Here is an 18566-nt window from a genome sequence, read left to right as displayed (position 1 = left end):
TGGCAGTGTTTCCCAAAAACATTGACACACAGCACACGTCCCTCCAGCCAACCACCGGCCGCGTCCAATGTTCGCCGACATCACGTCATACTCCAAGCCAATGAGAGGTTTGTCCGCGTAGCGAACATGGAAATGGGTCCGTATAGTGGAACCATATATCACACATTTTTTTAGACGTACATTTCAGTTCTTTGCAACAAAAGTAGTGGTCGGATTTCCACACAAAAGCATGCTTTCAGAACCAAGCCCCTGCCGCAAATTTGGTTAAAATCCGTCAAGCCGTTTGGGGTGTGGCCGTGCGCAAAGTTTTTGCCCATTCAGTCTATGGGAAAAAAAAATATATGGGACCCCCCCCCCCTCTATAACTTTGCCCCCCCTGCACAAAACCCCACCAGACTTGCCGAAAAAATTCTAAGCGGGCCATATACTTTTTTTGCAATGTTTGGTGAGGTATCCTCCCGGGGGAGCGAAGTTATAAGCTGCCCAAAAAAGTGGTCTTCCTATGGGTTTAGCAACTTAACCATAACTACATATATACAGGATGACTAATGGTGATTAATGGTGATCTTTGGTGTAGAATGTGTTCTTTTCATTGTTATTATTATTATTAGGGTATTTATTGTGCGCCGACCTAGCTTTGGGAAGCAACAGGGCACTTTACAATCATAGGGTGAAGAACACAGTCAGGGAAGCAGAGAAAAAGCAAGCAGGAGCTAACAGGGCAGGGGGTGGGCAATTGGCAGCAAGGGGTCTACAAGCAGTCAGGGGAAGAAAAAGTGGGGAGCAGATCAACCAGTCTCATGTAGGGTGGGGAGTGGAGAGTATGTGGACCTAGGTGTTAGGGAGGAGCCATTCCTTGAAGAGGGAGGTCTTGAGCTCTTTCCTGAACTGTAGAAGCGATAAGGCAAGTCTGATGTTGATGGGGAGGAGGTTCCAGAGCCTTGGACAGAGACAGAGAAGGCCTGTCTTCTGGTTTTTACTCCCTGCACCATTGCAGTTCAAGTATGCACATGTCTTTACTTTCGGTGGCATGCAGGCCTCCGGGGATGCTGAGTTTTCTCAGTGAGGTAACTTAGGGATTTTGAGGTGACAGCTTGTAGATGATGCAGCAGGATTTGAACATGACACAGGCTTGCAGCGGGAGCCAGTGCAGTTTGATCAGGGTCAGGTGATGTCGAATTTGCAGAGTCCTGTAATGAGTCGTGCTGCAGCATGCAGGAGACATCTCAGGGGTGCCAGGGTAGTCGCCGGAAGGCCTTCCAAAAGGGCATTGCCACCATCCAGGTGGGAGAAGACCAAGTCTTGGACAGCGGAACTGAAGTTGTTTTCTGGGATGCAGGCTTGATTTTCCTCAGGCTGGTTCTAATCCAAACCAGGTTCGGCAGTGTTAACACCATCAGTCTAGACCATCTTGTTTAGTTGCAAATGTTCAGGACAGAGCTCTGCTTAAAACATTAAACACACTTATATCTGGCATTACAAATCACCTGTTATTACTTTAGCATTGATGTAAAGGAGGACCAATTTGATGAAGTCTGAACTGCCATACCTCACTCCAGTGCCGTGCTGATGGAGACCAGCAGGTGGCAGTTACATTCTCGCTTCATCTGTGCTTCTACACAGGGACAGTGTTCATAAACCGCTGCTATGGCATTTGGCAAATAACTATGGAACTGCTTTCAATTCATGTACTGATACTATGCTTTACATATTCTAACAGCCTAGGGAGCACTGAATAGGACACCCCCTGCATTCTCCATTTTATTGAATTAGGGGGCTTACATGAATTAGTATCCTTCAGTTAATGGACTGTTGTATTTCAGAATGCAAATAGTTAATGATTTCATTCTGTTAATTTTAGGAGCGTGAGGTAAAGCAGCAGCGGGAACAAAGTCACCTCGAGAAGGAAGCAGCCTTGGATGTGCTCAAAGAACGTCTTATTCAGGTGAGATACCTTCTGAGTTCTAGTCTCCTTTTTAAAATTAGTCTAAGAGATGTTGGTATTAATTTAAAGCACGTGCAACAGAAAGAAAAGAACATGAAACCTTCCCCGTCTTCCCCCAAAAAGTATGGCCACGAAATGGGCAGGAGCTGCTTTATCGCTTTATTTTTTTACCCGAGTGTGGAGAGATGTTTTTATGTATTTTTCTGTGTGGACTGGTGAGTGTATATTTCATGGGGAATTAGGTGCTGTGTGTTTGTGTATTGTGTGGGGATGTAGTCACTGTGGTCACACCAGCCAAGGGAGACTAGACAACTCTGAGTGTCAGTGGGAGCCATCCACTTCATGATGCGAGCCCTGGATTCAGCAAACTGGGGATCCACCAGAGATCCCTCAGTCCTCTCAAGGCTTATACATGTCCCCGGGCACATGTTTCTCCTACAAATAGTACGGAATGCATTGTGAGCCCACTCTAAAGCAAAACATACCATAGGAATCAGGCATTCACGTGAAAGCTACAGCATTCAGATAAAGCTGCACAATCCCTGCATACTAGCTAGGCAGAGTGCCGAGTCAGGTGAGGGAGTTCCCTGTGACTTTGCCAGGTAGATCACTGTTTCAGGAAGCAGCCAGCCCTGACACTCCTGCCTGACCATTACAAGGTGGGCACAAAAAACAAAATAACTAGAAAACTCACCTGGAGTAAAGGAGTGCAAGAGGTTCCCCCAGGGGGAGAAGATTAGCACACGGGGCAAATGCAAATCAGGTCCAGGGGTAATCAGGAAGGGATGGGCCAGCTTATAAGATTCCAATCGCCCTATCATATACAGTTCAACAAGGCAGGTATTCACCACTAAATGTATGGGGAGACAGCAGCATTCCTGAGAACTGGTTTAAGGGGGAGAGAGTGAGGGAGAAAAACTGATGAGATTAGAGGAGGATCGAGAAAGAAATCTTGAGAGAGGAGGAGAGAGCAAAGAAAAGCTGAGAGGTTGGAATAGCTCATGAAGGAGCAGGAGTGAGAACTGAACCAAGAGTTGGCGGAGTAAGAGCAGGAGGTGGATAAAATATACAGAGGTGGTAAGCTTCAGAGTAACTCGAGAGTCAGCACCCAAGTGGACAGTCTAGGCCAAAGGAAAGGGCTATTGACCTGGGGACAGAAGCTGCCAGTGTCCAGATAGAGGGCCTCATTACATATACGGCAGTACAGTAAAAAAACAGCAGAAATGGAGTGGTATTTCTGTTACCGCCGCATTACCTCACAGCCAAACTACAATTTCGGCAGTGAAGTGTAGGATTTACCTCTGGCACAAAGCTGAAGGTAAGTGCGCTACTTAACTGCCGAAAATTGAAGAAATCAGTGTAATTACCGTTTGCAGAATTAATGTCAATGGTAATTCAACAAAATCCTCATAGAGTCCTTTGGAATCCAATAAATGGGACTAACACTGCCTACCACCACTTGTCATCCAGCGGTAAATCTGCCGGACAAAGTGGCGATAACAATTCAAATGGATTGTGTCCTCGCACGTATTCCTCATCTTTGATATTCGTATCTCGCCAGCTTTGCTGCTTTGGAAAAAAAAATTCTCATCAGAGGGTGTTGTGCACGATGTTGTGGAGTCAATGTCCCTCGAGGGCCTCCGTCGAACGCTGACATCATCAGCAGTGTAAATAGCTTGTGCTGCGTCCGTTGGCCTCAGTTTAGTTTTTCCAAAAGCTTTCACTTTGAGTACTAACGGCGCGCTTCGTTTTTCTGTTGAAAAATGTCATCTTCAAGCCCAAAGTCGGGATTAAAAAATAGTTACGACTGTGGGTCGAAGATGTCAATAACCGATCCTCACCATGTCTGCCTGTGGTGTCTGGGCTCCGGCACCGTACCGATGACTGCGGATCCTGTCAGTCGATGACAGAAAATGCTCTCCGGTAAAGCAGAGGTAAACTGGCGGTTGGGAGGGAAGTTTCAAAGTCTCATTCGAAGAAGGGAAAGTCCGGGGAGTCTAGAGACTCCACTCGGCGTAAACGATCAAAGAGGTCCCGGTCGAGGAGTCGATCGAGGCAGTCTTCTTCGAAGAAGGCAAAGAGAGACCATAGGTCTCCCGCTTCGTCATCAGATTCCTCTACTGAGGTAATCGGATGCCGGACTAGGTCGGATTCCCCACGTAAATGGGATACCTTTAGAGTGGAAATGATGCAGATTTTTGAGAATGCAGCCTCAACCCCCTCAAAAGAATCACGCAAGAACCATGTCCCGATTGCTCTTTGGGACGACTCGGGGAAGTCAAAAACTACTTTGTCAAAGCAGAGTATTAAGCCGGCTGTACGTCAAGATACTCAACCCGATGAAAAGTCGTTGAAGGTATCGACTCGAGAACCAAGTCCATCCTTGATACCGTTGAAAAAGCATAAATCGCTTAAGCCTTCGACGATTTTGTCAGCGCCATCGGTGCTGAGCGCTTCGACACCAAAATCGAGGGCGATTCCTAGTAAATCTTATCAAAGACCATACCGGTACAGGATACAATTTGTAATCTTCTACCTAAGAGTCCATGGCCCTAATTTATGAGGAGGTAATTACTTCTGATGGGGAGACTTCTCCATTTGGGGTGCAGTTTGGCACTCCAAATGTACCTGAAGAGCTCATTGACTCAGAGTCAAGGATGAAAGATCTCTGTGACTCCCTCCAGTCTGCTAGTGGACTTGACACTTCGCCAGAGCTGGCCTTTGGCAGGCCTGACCCCTCAGAACATGCTGATTCAAGTTACAGAAACCTTATGAACGGGGTCACAGAGTATATGGGGTGGAGTAGGGCTTCCCCGGCATATGAGCAGGATGACATGACGGACATCCTAGACCAGGGTCCTCAAAGGGACCCAATCTTGCCCTTCCATAAGCCCCTTCAGAGGAAAGTGGTGGCCAATTGGGAAGCTCCAGAATCTGGGCCCGCTGTGAACACAAACTTAAGTATAGACATAGATCTACCAGTGATCCAGACTTCCTCACCAAACACCATACGCCTGAGAGTTTAGTAGTCCAGGCTGCTACTTCAACCAAACAATCTGCCTATCTGTGTATCCCCCCTGATAGAGATGATAAGAAGGTTGATGCATGGGCTTGCAAGGTCTTCACATCAGGTAGTATGGCCTTGAAGTCTACTAACGTTATCTGTTCTTTGGCTAGATGTTCAATGTGTTGCAATGGCGGCTGACAACATCCTGGAAGGCGAGGAAATAGACAGCTTCCTGAATTTAGCTAAGGATGGTAAGGAGGCGCTGGGAGAGTGTCTCCAATCAGGACTGGATAATGCTGACAGCATCATCAGATCCATGGCTGCAAGCACCGTACTGCGCAGGTTTGCGTGGTTGAGAAAGTCAGGGTTTGCACCGGATGTGCAGGCCAGACGCCTCAACATGCCCTTCGATGGCTCGAGGTTGTTCGGCAGCAAGGCGGATGAGAGTCTGGAGAAGCTGCAGACCTCCAAGGCAGCGGCTAAGACCCTTAGCGCCTCCATTCGACAACCTCAACAACCCTACTCAGGCTCATCTTTTTGGAGGGGTTGTTCTTTTCGCTTCTATTCCTCAGTTGGTAGAGGAAGAGGACACACTGGACAAAGGGGGCAAAGAAGATTCCCTCGTGGTGGACAAGGAAGGGGTACTAAATCAGTCACAGCAGCGGCATCTTTGCCCTCAGCCGCTGCTGCAGCCGCCTCTAAGCCACTCTGAGGCCTTGACCCACAAGACCCTGGTGGGAGACAGAATCTCTCAGCATCTGAACTAATGGCAAGGCATTACTTCAGATGCTTGGGCACTGGAACCAGTAGCCCAAGGTTATTGCCTTCCTTTTCAGGATCATCCAATGGGAACCAACTCTGTCAAAATTCCAGATCCGCTCCTTTTGCAGGAAATTGTAACCCTGCTAGAGAAAGGTGCACTAGAACATGTACCTGTAGTGGAGAGGAAAAGAGGTTGGTATTCCCCCTACTTTCTCATTCCCAAGAAGGATGGAGGATTGAGACCCATCTTGGACTTGAAACTTGAACCAGTTCCTCAGGAAGGACAAGTTCAAGATGGCTCCCTTTTCTCAGATCCGTCAGGCTCTCCAACTCCAATACTGGTTGGTATCATTGGACCTTCAGGATTCTTACTTTCATGTGCCAATCCATCCCAAGCACAGGAAGTACCTGCGGTTCGTAGTTCTCATTATCAGTTTTGAGTTCCGCCATTCGGGCTGACCTCTGACTGAGGATTTTCACCAAGCTGATGGCGGTAGCGGCAGCGAGTCTCAGAAGAGGGGGGATTCACGTCTACCCCTACCTGGACGTTGGCTGATCAGGGCTCATTCACCCGAGCAAGCCAAAGAAAATCTCAGTATCACCTGCCACTCCCTACACAGACTGGGCTTCTCCCTCAATTACAAGAAGTCCCATATGATACCATTCCAAAGACTCTAATTCATTGGAGCGGTTTTGGATACTTCCTCTGGGAAAGCCTCCCGAGGTGAGAGCGCAACACATTCTGCATATGGTAACAAAATTCCGGAATGCCTAGCCTCTGCCGGCCTTCAATTTTCTGAGGTTGCTCAGCCTCATGTCATCCTGCATTTTTCTTGTGCCAGAGGCCAGATTGAGAATGAGATCCCTTCAATGGGCCCTCAGGACTCAATTCTCAGGGGATATGTAACATCAACTGCAAGTTCCGAGCAGAGTTGCTAAAGACCTTCTTTGGTTGGCTTGCGAAGACGACATTCTCAAGGGAGAATCTTTTTGGCAACCATGGACGGAGATAACGGTAGTGACAGACTCCTCACTCACAGGGTGGTGAGCCCACACCAACAATCTGACAATCAGCGGTCGTTGGTCTCCATCGGAGTCCAAACTACACATCAACCTTTTTGAGCTAAGGACAATCGACTAGCGCTGAAGGCCTTCCTGCCCTCTTTACGGGGAAAGAATGCCCTGATAATGACCAAACACACAGTACTACCTCAATAAAAGAGGGGGTGTAGGGTCACTACCACTGTGCAGAGAGGCAATGCAGCTCTGGTTCTGGGCAATACAAGAAGGCAGTTCACCTAGCCCGAGAGCAAAACACGGCAGCAGATGCTCTGAGCAGGCTGAGCACAGTCTCCCACGAGTGGGGACTAGCTCAGGAAGTCCTTCAAGAGATCTTCACCCTTTCGGGAACCCTCAAGTGGATCTGTTCGCGACCGGTGTCAACCGGAAGTGCGAACAGTACTGCTCAAGGACATTTCCTCCAAGAGGAGCTCTAGGGGACGCGTTCGTAGTGGACTGAGAATTGACGCTTTTGTACACGTTTCCTCCAGTCCCCGTCATTCCGCACGTAATCAGGAGGTTGAGAAAGTTCAGGAAATACATGTTCTGATGTTTGTCAATCTGCTTAGAATCACATGCTGTGCATAGTCCAACATCCAGTGGTAACCGCAAAGTATTGCATCTTGTCTTTCGAGAATCGAAAGGAGATGTCGACATGGGCATGCCTGTAACACTATCCCTACGTGACGTGTAGTGTACCCAAGATCCCTCACGCGCTGAGGTCCCTCAGATTGTTTTTTCTGCCCAGATAACTGGTCTCCCTTATGCAGAGTTCATAAAGAACATTGCTATTGTCCAACCGACCTTTGGTCGAATAATTCTATAAATATAGTTAAGATCACCCCTCCCGTCCCTTGTCTCGACGGCTGTTCCAGTTTCCTCCGAAGACCGGTGAGATTCGACGGACGGTGATCTTGTCGGCGTTGCCGAAAACATGGCCGGACCTTCGGCCGGCCTATACAGCAGGGAGAATGGGGTCGGGGTGGACATTTCTTTTCAAACTGAAAATGCCTTTCCCTTTCTTCCCTCTTTCCCGTTTGGTCTTAGTCACTCTTTGTAACCTCAGCTATGGAGAGGACTCCATTTAGATTTTGCCCCATTTGTAAGAGCAAATTCCCATGGAAGGATAAGCACAGACGATGTAACCGGTGCTTGCCCCTTGATCACAAAGAGGAAGGGTGTGCGGCCTGTAAGCTCCTCTGCCCCAAGACTTGGACATACCGTAGGCCGCCCACCGTTTTACTCTACACTCCTTCAAAGTCCGGGACTTCTCCCACGGCCGCTACCACCGAATGTGACGACGGCGAGAGTGACTATCAGACCTCCGAGGCAGTTGACCTTTCGACAGAACACTCGCGTTCCACATCGTCTGTCCCCGGCCCCGATATGCACGGCGTAAACTCTGCTATGGGGAAGTCACACCACAGCGAAAAAAACGGACAAGTGCACGGCACTAAGCACACAACCCCTAGCCTTACTTCGACTATGTCGAAGAAGACTTCGGCGCCAACGGGTGCACCGGTAACTCCGGTGATACCCGCTGATCGCCGAGATCGGCACCTTTCCCCGCAGCCTCATGCGCACCTAGAGACTGGGCAATCCAAGACAAAGGGCGCTACCCCAAAAATACATACTTCCGTCGATACGCATCACAAGAAGGCGTACAGCGACGATAAACCGGAAACTTGAGACAAGGCCTTACCACAGTTACGGCACTACCGGAAAAGGTGGCCGATAGGGGCAAGGTCCAGGTTCCACCGGAAAAGACTCTTACAATCGTCAGATGTACCTAAGTGCCTCCTGACTGGTGAGGAGGTCGAGGTGAGCCTGGAAAGAATTGTGGCCACCGATTCTCAAAAACGTCAATTTAGGGACTCTCCGAAAGTTTTGAAAAGGCCCAAAGATCCGCCGAGATCTAAGGAGAGTGTTCAAAAGTCGAGAAAAGGACACAGGGATATGCCACCTTCACCGGTCCCGCCAGAGGACTTCTCTGAAGGAGAGGAAGGACTTTCTTCGATGTTAAGGCAAATATCTATACGGTTTTCGACAGAAGAAAGTGCTAGAGACACTTTTTTGACGGAAGACTATGAGAGAGACACCTTTCCACTTCAGTCTGGACTAGGATAAAGTTTGAGGACTGCATGGAAAGGCTGGACAGGTTTGTTTCACGTGCAGAACAACCTACACCAAGAAGGCCAAGGGAGGAAAGTCCCGTTAACCCTAGAGCTAAATTCCAAAGGCTTTTTGACCCCTCTTTAGAAGAGGACATATATAATTATGACCTTACTGAAGAAAACATTCCACCAGTTAATGTACAGGAAAATCCTTTCTCTAACGAAGAGAAACATTAACCCATTGAAGATGAGACCATTGAAGAAGAGCCCATTGAGGGCTGGGGGGAGGACCCAGATATGGGCGACCTTCAACCATGGCAGTCCCCAGATCCACAAGACCCACACATTCTGGCTTTGGACTCTCCTCAAAACACCCCTACAAGAAATCCCTCTCCTATTGATGATCAACTGACGTTTAACGTAATGTTACGGAAGGCAGCTGAACACTTTAAAATTGACACTGAAGAGGCAGCACCTGAAGCCGACTTCGTGGAAGATATACTCAAAGAGAGGCCACCAACCAGCCAGGCCATCCCTCTCCTTAATTCAATAAAAAAACGCCTGGCTCCATCCTTCACTACACCCGCTCTTACGAGAGGTGTAAACCCAAGGATTGGAAAAACTTTTTTGCCCTTCTCCCTCAGATCCATTATAATAGAGGTCATTCTACCCCAGATTCTTTGGTAGTCACTACCACAAGAAAAAGAGAAGGGCTCCCTTAGTCAACCGGCGAGGCACCCCCTGACAAAGAAGGAAAAATACTTTATACCCTGGGTAAGAGGGTTACCATAGCAGCAGCGTACTCTATGCGTATTGCCAATAACACCACTTTATTGGCCAGTTACGCAGATGCGTAATGGGCTTTAATACAAAAAGGCCTACAAGAGGCTCCAGAACCACTACGGACCCGTCTACTTACCACAGTCTCTGAAGGTAGACAAATTAAACAAAGCATTTTAAAGAACACTTTAGATTCTGCCGAGACAACCAGTAGAGCCCTTGCTCAGGGGGCCTTCTCCAAAAAACACACGCATGGCTTCGAAATTCAGGGTTTAAACCTGAAACGCAAGCGTTGCTTATAAACAAGCCTGTGGAGGAATCCAACTTGTTTGGAATGGCGGTCGACGAGGCCCTAGAGACCGTGAAAAAATAACATGAAACCCAAAAAAGTCTGGACCAAATTACTCAGAGACCCTCCACAAGGCAAGGATTTGGAAACAGCAGGTTTTTTTCGTGGCCAACACTCCACTCATCAACACTACTCTTCAGGAAACAACTGGAACTCTCCACAAGGGACCGACACTTGCACCACCCCGTACTCCCAAAGGGGACAGCGTCGTGGTAAGGGAAGAGGCAGGAACCCTACCCCCAGAGGTTCCCCTGCCTCAGGTTCCAAATGACTCAAAGATTCGGGTCCCCTCCCATGCCTCTCCGGTCGGGGGCCGACTGACATCATTCCTTCAGGCATGGGAGGGAATAACCACAGACCAGTGGGTGCTAAAGACCATAGCCCACAGGTACTGTGTAGAGTTCAACCAGTCCCCAAAATTCAGACCTCCACGACAACAAAGACTAACACCAGAACATCTTTGCATACTTCTTCAAGAAGTCCAAATACTGGAACAAAAAGGAGCCATAGAGATCGTACCGTTATCACAGGTAAAATAAGGTATTTTTTCAGTGTACTTCCTTGTACCCTAAAAGGATCTAACCATGCGTCCTGTTCTAGATCTGCGCCCAGCGAACAAATTTGTAAAACCTCAAAACTTTCACATGGTCACCCTGCAGGAAGTAATTCCCCTGCTCACACAGGGGGATTACATGGCAACTCTGGATATGAAAGATGCATACTTTCATATTTCAATGTTGCCAGCGCACAGAAAGTACCTCAAGTTTATGATAGAGAACAAACATTATCAGTTCAAGGTACTACCCTTCGGCATAGCATCTGCACCAAGGGGATTTACTAGCAGTAGCGGCATCACACCTGCGCAGGCAATCCATTCCAGTATATCCTTACCTCGATGACTGGCTTATAACAGGGGACTCTTACGAGACGTGTCTGTCAAATACCCAAAAGACGATAGATCTTTTATTCAACCTGGGATTCTCCATCAACGAGAAAAAATCCAGCTAAGACCCCAGTCAAGTCAAACAATTTCTTTGGGGCTCTAATCAGAACAAAGGACGTCCCCGTCTTCTCCTCCAACAAGAGGGTTCAAAACATGTTATTTCAAATCCCTCACTATGTAGCCCGTCGAGAGGTAACAGTACGCAAGGCTATGCGCCTGCTAGGAATGATGGTGTCATGTATCTACTTAGTTCCTCACGCGTGCCTGGGCATGCGCCCAGTGCAAGAGTGGCTAAGCAACCAGTGGTGTCAGGCCAATGGACAGTGGGATGATTTAGTAGTGTCTCGCCGGCCCTAATTCTCTCGCTACGGTGGTGGTCGAGGGAAAACCTCTTGAAAGGGAAATCCTTCACCACCCCCGCAGTGGAAGCCACTCTAACTACAGACGCCTCGCTTACAGGGTGGGGAGCACACCTGCTCCAGCAGACAGCACGCAGAGTTTGGTCGCCAGACATAGCGTCCAAACACATAAACCTGCTGGAACTGCTGGCAGTGTTCAAAGCACTAAAAGCTTTCGAAACACAACTGCAGGGAAAGACATATCCTAATCCTCACAGACAGCACCACGGCCATGTACTATCTGAACAAATAGGGAGGCACTCATTCTCCAGGGCTGTCCAAACTGTCTTCGAACATTTGGAAGTGGGCTCTCAAACGCGACATGTTCCTGTTATCACAACATGTTCCAGGAGAACTCAATCTTCTGGCAGACGTACTCAGCAGAGACTTTCCGTTGCCCAGGGAGTACGAATGGAAATTACACAGAGACATCGTCGCCAACGTTTTTTCACAATGGGGTTTTCCAGAGATTGATCTGTTTGTAACCCTGGAAAATGCCCAATGCCAAGATTACGCCTCCAGGTACCCCCAGAACCGCTCCAAGGGGAGCGAACTCTGGATAATATGGTCAGGGAAATTTGTCTACGCTTTTCCCCTGACTCCCCTTCTCAATAAGATCGCACAAGATGCACCAGGAACCAGTCACGATGAAATTGGTGGCCCCCATGTGGGCCCGCCAACCCTGGTTAGCTCAACTGATGGAGATGTCCCTATCTCCTCCTGTCAAACTGCCTTGCCCGTACAACATGTTGTCACAAGACAAAGGGGAGACGCGTCACCCATGCCCGCAGACATTGAATTTAGCGGCCTGGCTCCTGAGGTCATAGAATTTGGACACCTGCAGCTCCCTCAAAGATGTATGGACATCCTCAGGGAGGCAAGGAAACCTAACACTAGATATTGCTATTCTAGTAAATGGAAATGGTTCGTCATTTGGTGTAACTCAAAGAGCATCAACCCAATCGACTGCTCTCCCACTCACATTGTCCTATACCTAACTCACTTATTTGATTCAGGCCTAGTCTTCAACTCAATAAAGGTGCACCTACCTGCACTTTCAGCATACACAACATCACAACAGAAGGTGTCATGGTGGAAGATACCAGTGATTAAGGCTTTCATGGAAGAGGTAAAAGGAATTCACCCTCCCATTTCTAACCCGGCTCCCGGATGGGACCTAAATGGGACCTTAACTAGGCTGATGGAAGCTCCTTTGGAGCCCATGCACAAAGCAAGTCTTAAAAACCTCACCCTCAAGACTGCTTTTTTAATAGCAATGACCTCCATTAGGAGAGTAAGTGAACTGCAGGCACTCTCTATTCTAGATCCCTTGGTAACAGTTCACAAAGACAAGGTGGTCTTGCGCACTCACCCTAGATTTGCGCCTAAATTCATTTCCAAGTTCCAATGTGAAGCAATCAATAGAGATACCAACGTTCTTTCAAAATCCTTCAAGCCTGGGGGAAAGAACCCTGCACACACTGGATGTACGCAGAGCTGTCATGTTCTATATGGAAAGAACTCGTACACTAAGGAAAACTAATCAGTTTTTCGTGTCAGTGGCCACAGGAAAGGAAGGTGATGCAGTCTTCAAATCCACTATTTCTAGATGGATTGTCAATTGCATTACACTCTGCTATCTTGTGAAGAGAGAACTGTCCTTCAAGCCTAGAGCACATTCCATTCGAGGCACTGGGGCATCCATAGCATTCATTGCAAATGTTCCCCTTGAGTCCATTCTGCTGGAACTGCTGGCAGTGTTCAAAGCACTAAAAGCTTTCGAAACACAACTGCAGGGAAAGACATATCCTAATCCTCACAGACAGCACCACGGCCATGTACTATCTGAACAAATAGGGAGGCACTCATTCTCCAGGGCTGTCCAAACTGTCTTCGAACATTTGGAAGTGGGCTCTCAAACGCGACATGTTCCTGTTATCACAACATGTTCCAGGAGAACTCAATCTTCTGGCAGACGTACTCAGCAGAGACTTTCCGTTGCCCAGGGAGTACGAATGGAAATTACACAGAGACATCGTCGCCAACGTTTTTTCACAATGGGGTTTTCCAGAGATTGATCTGTTTGTAACCCTGGAAAATGCCCAATGCCAAGATTACGCCTCCAGGTACCCCCAGAACCGCTCCAAGGGGAGCGAACTCTGGATAATATGGTCAGGGAAATTTGTCTACGCTTTTCCCCTGACTCCCCTTCTCAATAAGATCGCACAAGATGCACCAGGAACCAGTCACGATGAAATTGGTGGCCCCCATGTGAGCCCGCCAACCCTGGTTAGCTCAACTGATGGAGATGTCCCTATCTCCTCCTGTCAAACTGCCTTGCCCGTACAACATGTTGTCACAAGACAAAGGGGAGACGCGTCACCCATGCCCGCAGACATTGAATTTAGCGGCCTGGCTCCTGAGGTCATAGAATTTGGACACCTGCAGCTCCCTCAAAGATGTATGGACATCCTCAGGGAGGCAAGGAAACCTAACACTAGATATTGCTATTCTAGTAAATGGAAATGGTTCGTCATTTGGTGTAACTCAAAGAGCATCAACCCAATCGACTGCTCTCCCACTCACATTGTCCTATACCTAACTCACTTATTTGATTCAGGCCTAGTCTTCAACTCAATAAAGGTGCACCTACCTGCACTTTCAGCATACACAACATCACAACAGAAGGTGTCATGGTGGAAGATACCAGTGATTAAGGCTTTCATGGAAGAGGTAAAAGGAATTCACCCTCCCATTTCTAACCCGGCTCCCGGATGGGACCTAAATGGGACCTTAACTAGGCTGATGGAAGCTCCTTTGGAGCCCATGCACAAAGCAAGTCTTAAAAACCTCACCCTCAAGACTGCTTTTTTAATAGCAATGACCTCCATTAGGAGAGTAAGTGAACTGCAGGCACTCTCTATTCTAGATCCCTTGGTAACAGTTCACAAAGACAAGGTGGTCTTGCGCACTCACCCTAGATTTGCGCCTAAATTCATTTCCAAGTTCCAATGTGAAGCAATCAATAGAGATACCAACGTTCTTTCAAAATCCTTCAAGCCTGGGGGAAAGAACCCTGCACACACTGGATGTACGCAGAGCTGTCATGTTCTATATGGAAAGAACTCGTACACTAAGGAAAACTAATCAGTTTTTCGTGTCAGTGGCCACAGGAAAGGAAGGTGATGCAGTCTTCAAATCCACTATTTCTAGATGGATTGTCAATTGCATTACACTCTGCTATCTTGTGAAGAGAGAACTGTCCTTCAAGCCTAGAGCACATTCCATTCGAGGCACTGGGGCATCCATAGCATTCATTGCAAATGTTCCCCTTGAGTCCATTTGCAAAGCGGCAACCTGGAGTTCTGTACACACCTTTACAAAACACTATTGGCAAGACACTCATTCTACGTCTGATTCTCAAGTGGGACAGGCAGTACTAAGACATCTTTTCACTACTGTTCCTTCTCACAACCCACCTCCAATTCTGGGTACTGCTCACTAGTCTATACACAGCATGTGATTCTAAGCAGATTGACAAACATCAGAAGACATGCATTACTTACCGTAAAAGCATTTCTGATGGTTGTATCTGCTTAGATTCACATGCCGCCCACCCTTCCTCCCCGCTCGGATGGAAGGAACATAGACGTCTTACTACTTTCTCTTTCTTTTCTGTACTCACTAAGGATAGTCATAAGGCTCCCTCTTGGCAGAAAAAATAGAATCGGAGGAACCTCGACGCGTGAGAAATCTTGGGTACACTACACGTCACGTAGGGATAGTGTTACAGTCACGCCCATGTCGACGTCCACTTTCGATTCTTGGAAGACAAGATGCAATACTACGCGGTTACCACTGGATGTCGGACTATGCACATCATGTGAATCTAAGCAGATACAACCATCAGAAATGCTTTTACGGTAAGTAATGCATGTCATCGTAATTGCCTCGGATTGGGCCAGGAGGACGTGGTACCCGGACCTTCTGGACTTGTCAATCTGCCCTCCAATACATCTAACACAAAGAGAGGATCTTCTCGCGCAAGTGGAAGGTCGGGTTCTCCATCCAGAGGTCAAGACACTCAGCCTTCATGATGATTTCTAAGAGGCTGAGATGTAAGGATTGGGACCTCCCAGACGACGTAATGGAGATTTTGCTTTCGGCCAGAAGGCCAGTAACCAAATCCTTGTACCGCTGCTGTTGGAATAAATTCAGTAACTGGTGCAAGGACAAGAATGTGGATCCTTTTCAATGTGGCACTCCTATGGTGCTTTCTTTTCTGTTGCATTTGGCTAATCTGGGGCTCCATATTGGAACCATAAAAGGATTTCTGGCAGCGCTTTCCAATTTTGAAGTGCTCCTCCGAAGAGGTCTCCGATTTCAAAATACCTTTAATTGTTCAATTTCTGAAGGGGCTCACTAACATGTACTCTCCAGTCCCATTTCATGTCCCTGATTGGGATTTAAACCTTGTGTTAAAATGTCTAACTTGTATCCCTTTCGAGCCTTTACATTCCTGCCCGTTAAGGCTCTTAACTCTGAAAACTGCACTTCGTGTGGCATTAATATCAGCCCGCATGATAAGTGAGTTGCAGGCTCTTTCATGCAAGCCTCCTCATACTATGTTTTATAAGGATAAAGTAGTACTGAAAACCATAATTTCTGCCAAAAGTAGTCTGACCTCCATTTGACGCAGAAGATAACACTACCAACTTTCTACCCTCCTCCTCATTTGGGCAGGGAGGAGGAGAGGCTGCATAGGCTGGGCCCAAAAAAGGCGCTAAGCTTTTACATCACAAGAATGGCAAAATGTTCCCATGATGATCAACTGTTTGTGGGATATACCGGCCCTAAACTGGGCCTTGCAATAACTAAACCTACCATATCCCTGTGGATCACACTGGCTATTTGAGAGTACTACAGACTTGTGGGAAAGGACCCGCCGGAAGGGCTTCAAGCTCATTCAATGAGGGGTATAGTAACTTCTGCGGCTATTCAAAGGAGTGTCCCTATAATTGACATCTGCTCTGCTCAGCGGCAACTTGGATGTCCAACTTGGACGTCCATTCATACTTTTGTTAAGCATTATTGCTTGGACTCCTCTTGCACTCGAGGTCTTTTTGTTAAGGCAGTCCTTCATTCCATTCACGATTAATTTAAATGGTACTCCCTCCTCCAAATTGTCTCTGCTTTGGGAGTCTATCAAAGATGAGGAATATGTGGGAGGGCACAATCCATTCAAAGAACAAGTTACTCATCCCTGGTAACGTTCTTTCGACTTCATGTTCCTCCCACGTATTCCTCATCGCCCCTCCCAGCCTACCCTGCCGTACAATTTACGTGAATTTATTTTTCTCCAAAGCAGCAAAGCTGGCAATATATGAATATCAAAGATGAGGAATATGTGGGAGGAACATCCAGTCGAAAGAACGTTACCAGGGGTAAGTAACTTGTTCATCTGTTTGGTGGTATTTTGGCAGATTTGCTGCCGAAATACCACCAAACTTGTAATGAGGTCCAGAGTGTTAGATAGGTTGGTGCAGTGATGAATGGACATACTATCTCCTATCCGTTGCTGGGTGACTAAGGGGTATTATGTGTCCATTAAGGCGAATGAGCAAATCAGGGACAATATATATATATATATATATGTAACCTACGTGATCAAGCGGTTTGCATACCGCGAAATGCATCGTTTTTTCTACCAGGATGTTTCCCTTTCCTGAAGCATAAACACTAATAAAGAAGACATTTTTGTTGCCAGGAATCGTCATTAGGGCTAGCAATAGCAGAAACACATGGTGGGGTTCAAACTAAGGTGGCAGCGAGCATACCATCAGCACTGCCGTAAGGCTTTATAGTTTGTAGTCTTGAAGATAGGTAAACATGTCTACTGATACCAACCTAAGTGGGGGAGGTATACCACCCAGGTTATCCCAGGTGGAATGGCTAAACCCAGTAGGTCCCTAGTGCCTAAAGGGGAACTACATACCTTCCCAGTGCAAAACCCGGGGGAGACGTGGGGTCCTCAACCACCAATGGTCTTTCGCAATTCCAGGAGTATACCTGTCAAGGCATGGACAATGATTAGCAACCATCATCTTGGAGCACCGGAGCACACCACACCACACCACAATGAAATAAGTGCTCACAGACGCTTTAACTCCCTGAGACTTTGAGTACCTTGTTTGAACACTTTAATGGGGAGTGAACTCTCAGGAATCCTGCTTTTCAAAACGGGACCTGGACGCTTGGACTCGGGAGCAGTGAACCTTGTAGATCAGGGGATACACTAAGCTGTTTGACACATCCTGGTGCCCTTTTTTGTTTATAGAAAAGTGAAGAAACCCCTAGATCCTATAGCAGTTCTCCTGACTTGTCTATGTGATCCATATTGTCTGTGTGTCCAGGCTTTCAGGATGTCAGTGGATGGCACCTTGGCAGGGATACTGTGGGATGAATGGAGTTTTTTGATTTGTGGTTAAGTCACCTGACCCAGAGGTGTACAACATTCCTCAATATTTAAATAAAACTGTGTTGAGAACTCCAAATTCAAGTCTTTAGTTCCTCTGTTCCTGCTGCCTCTGTGTGACAGTTGTCTGGTTGTATGTGTCCCTCATTAACAATGGCATGGGTTAGTACTTTCACATACCAAACCCCAAGGGCTAATTTCCTTATACTTCACAGAACTAATGTAAACCATGCTCCACATGTAAGAGTTTACTATTAAAAACAGCTTGCTTCCTCGCCCAAATTAATTTGTTCCATTCATTTAATTCCCTTCGTCTTGCATCCCTCGTCGTTATTAAATTCCCAAAACGGTACCCTCTCCACCAAATGACCCGCAAATTAGCTAATGTAATTCTCTTTTTTTTTGTTATCGCAGCATTCGATTCACAGTAACTGTGAGGCGTTTTCACTGCTGCACTCAAGGAATGCCTTTATGCAAGCAACACCAATAATGAAATGAGCTTACCCATTGTTCAATAAGGGAGATGCGGGGTTCGCTGGGATCCATGAAAGACAAGATGTCAAAATTGGAAGGCTATATCTTAGCTGACAATCAATCCAAAGCCTTCTACCTGGCTCAATTCGAAAAGATGTTGGCAAATGTCAATTCCACCCTGCGATCCTTGCGAGATGACATTTTGACCTGCTCACAAGGTACCCAAACTGACTTTGGAATGCATCTTGCCTTCATGCCCC

At 47.2% G+C, this 18566-nt stretch overlaps 1 protein-coding gene across 1 annotated transcript in view; it reads left to right on the top strand.

Annotated features, from left to right (window-relative positions):
• The window catches only part of LOC138492142 (trichohyalin-like), a 782601-nt gene that overhangs the window by 631931 nt on the left and 132104 nt on the right, over positions 1-18566 (top strand). Inside the window, exon 23 of the mRNA XM_069619133.1 lies at positions 1862-1945. Within this exon, the coding sequence (XP_069475234.1) occupies positions 1862-1945 (84 nt within the window). The remainder of the gene's footprint in view (positions 1-1861; positions 1946-18566) is intronic.

Source organism: Ambystoma mexicanum, chromosome 10, assembly GCF_040938575.1.
Source record: "Ambystoma mexicanum isolate Mex_15411 chromosome 10, UKY_AmexF1_1, whole genome shotgun sequence".
Taxonomy (NCBI): Eukaryota; Metazoa; Chordata; class Amphibia; order Caudata; family Ambystomatidae; genus Ambystoma; species Ambystoma mexicanum.
The sequence above is the reverse complement of the archived record's forward strand: the minus strand, read 5'-3'. Positions and strand labels throughout refer to the sequence as shown.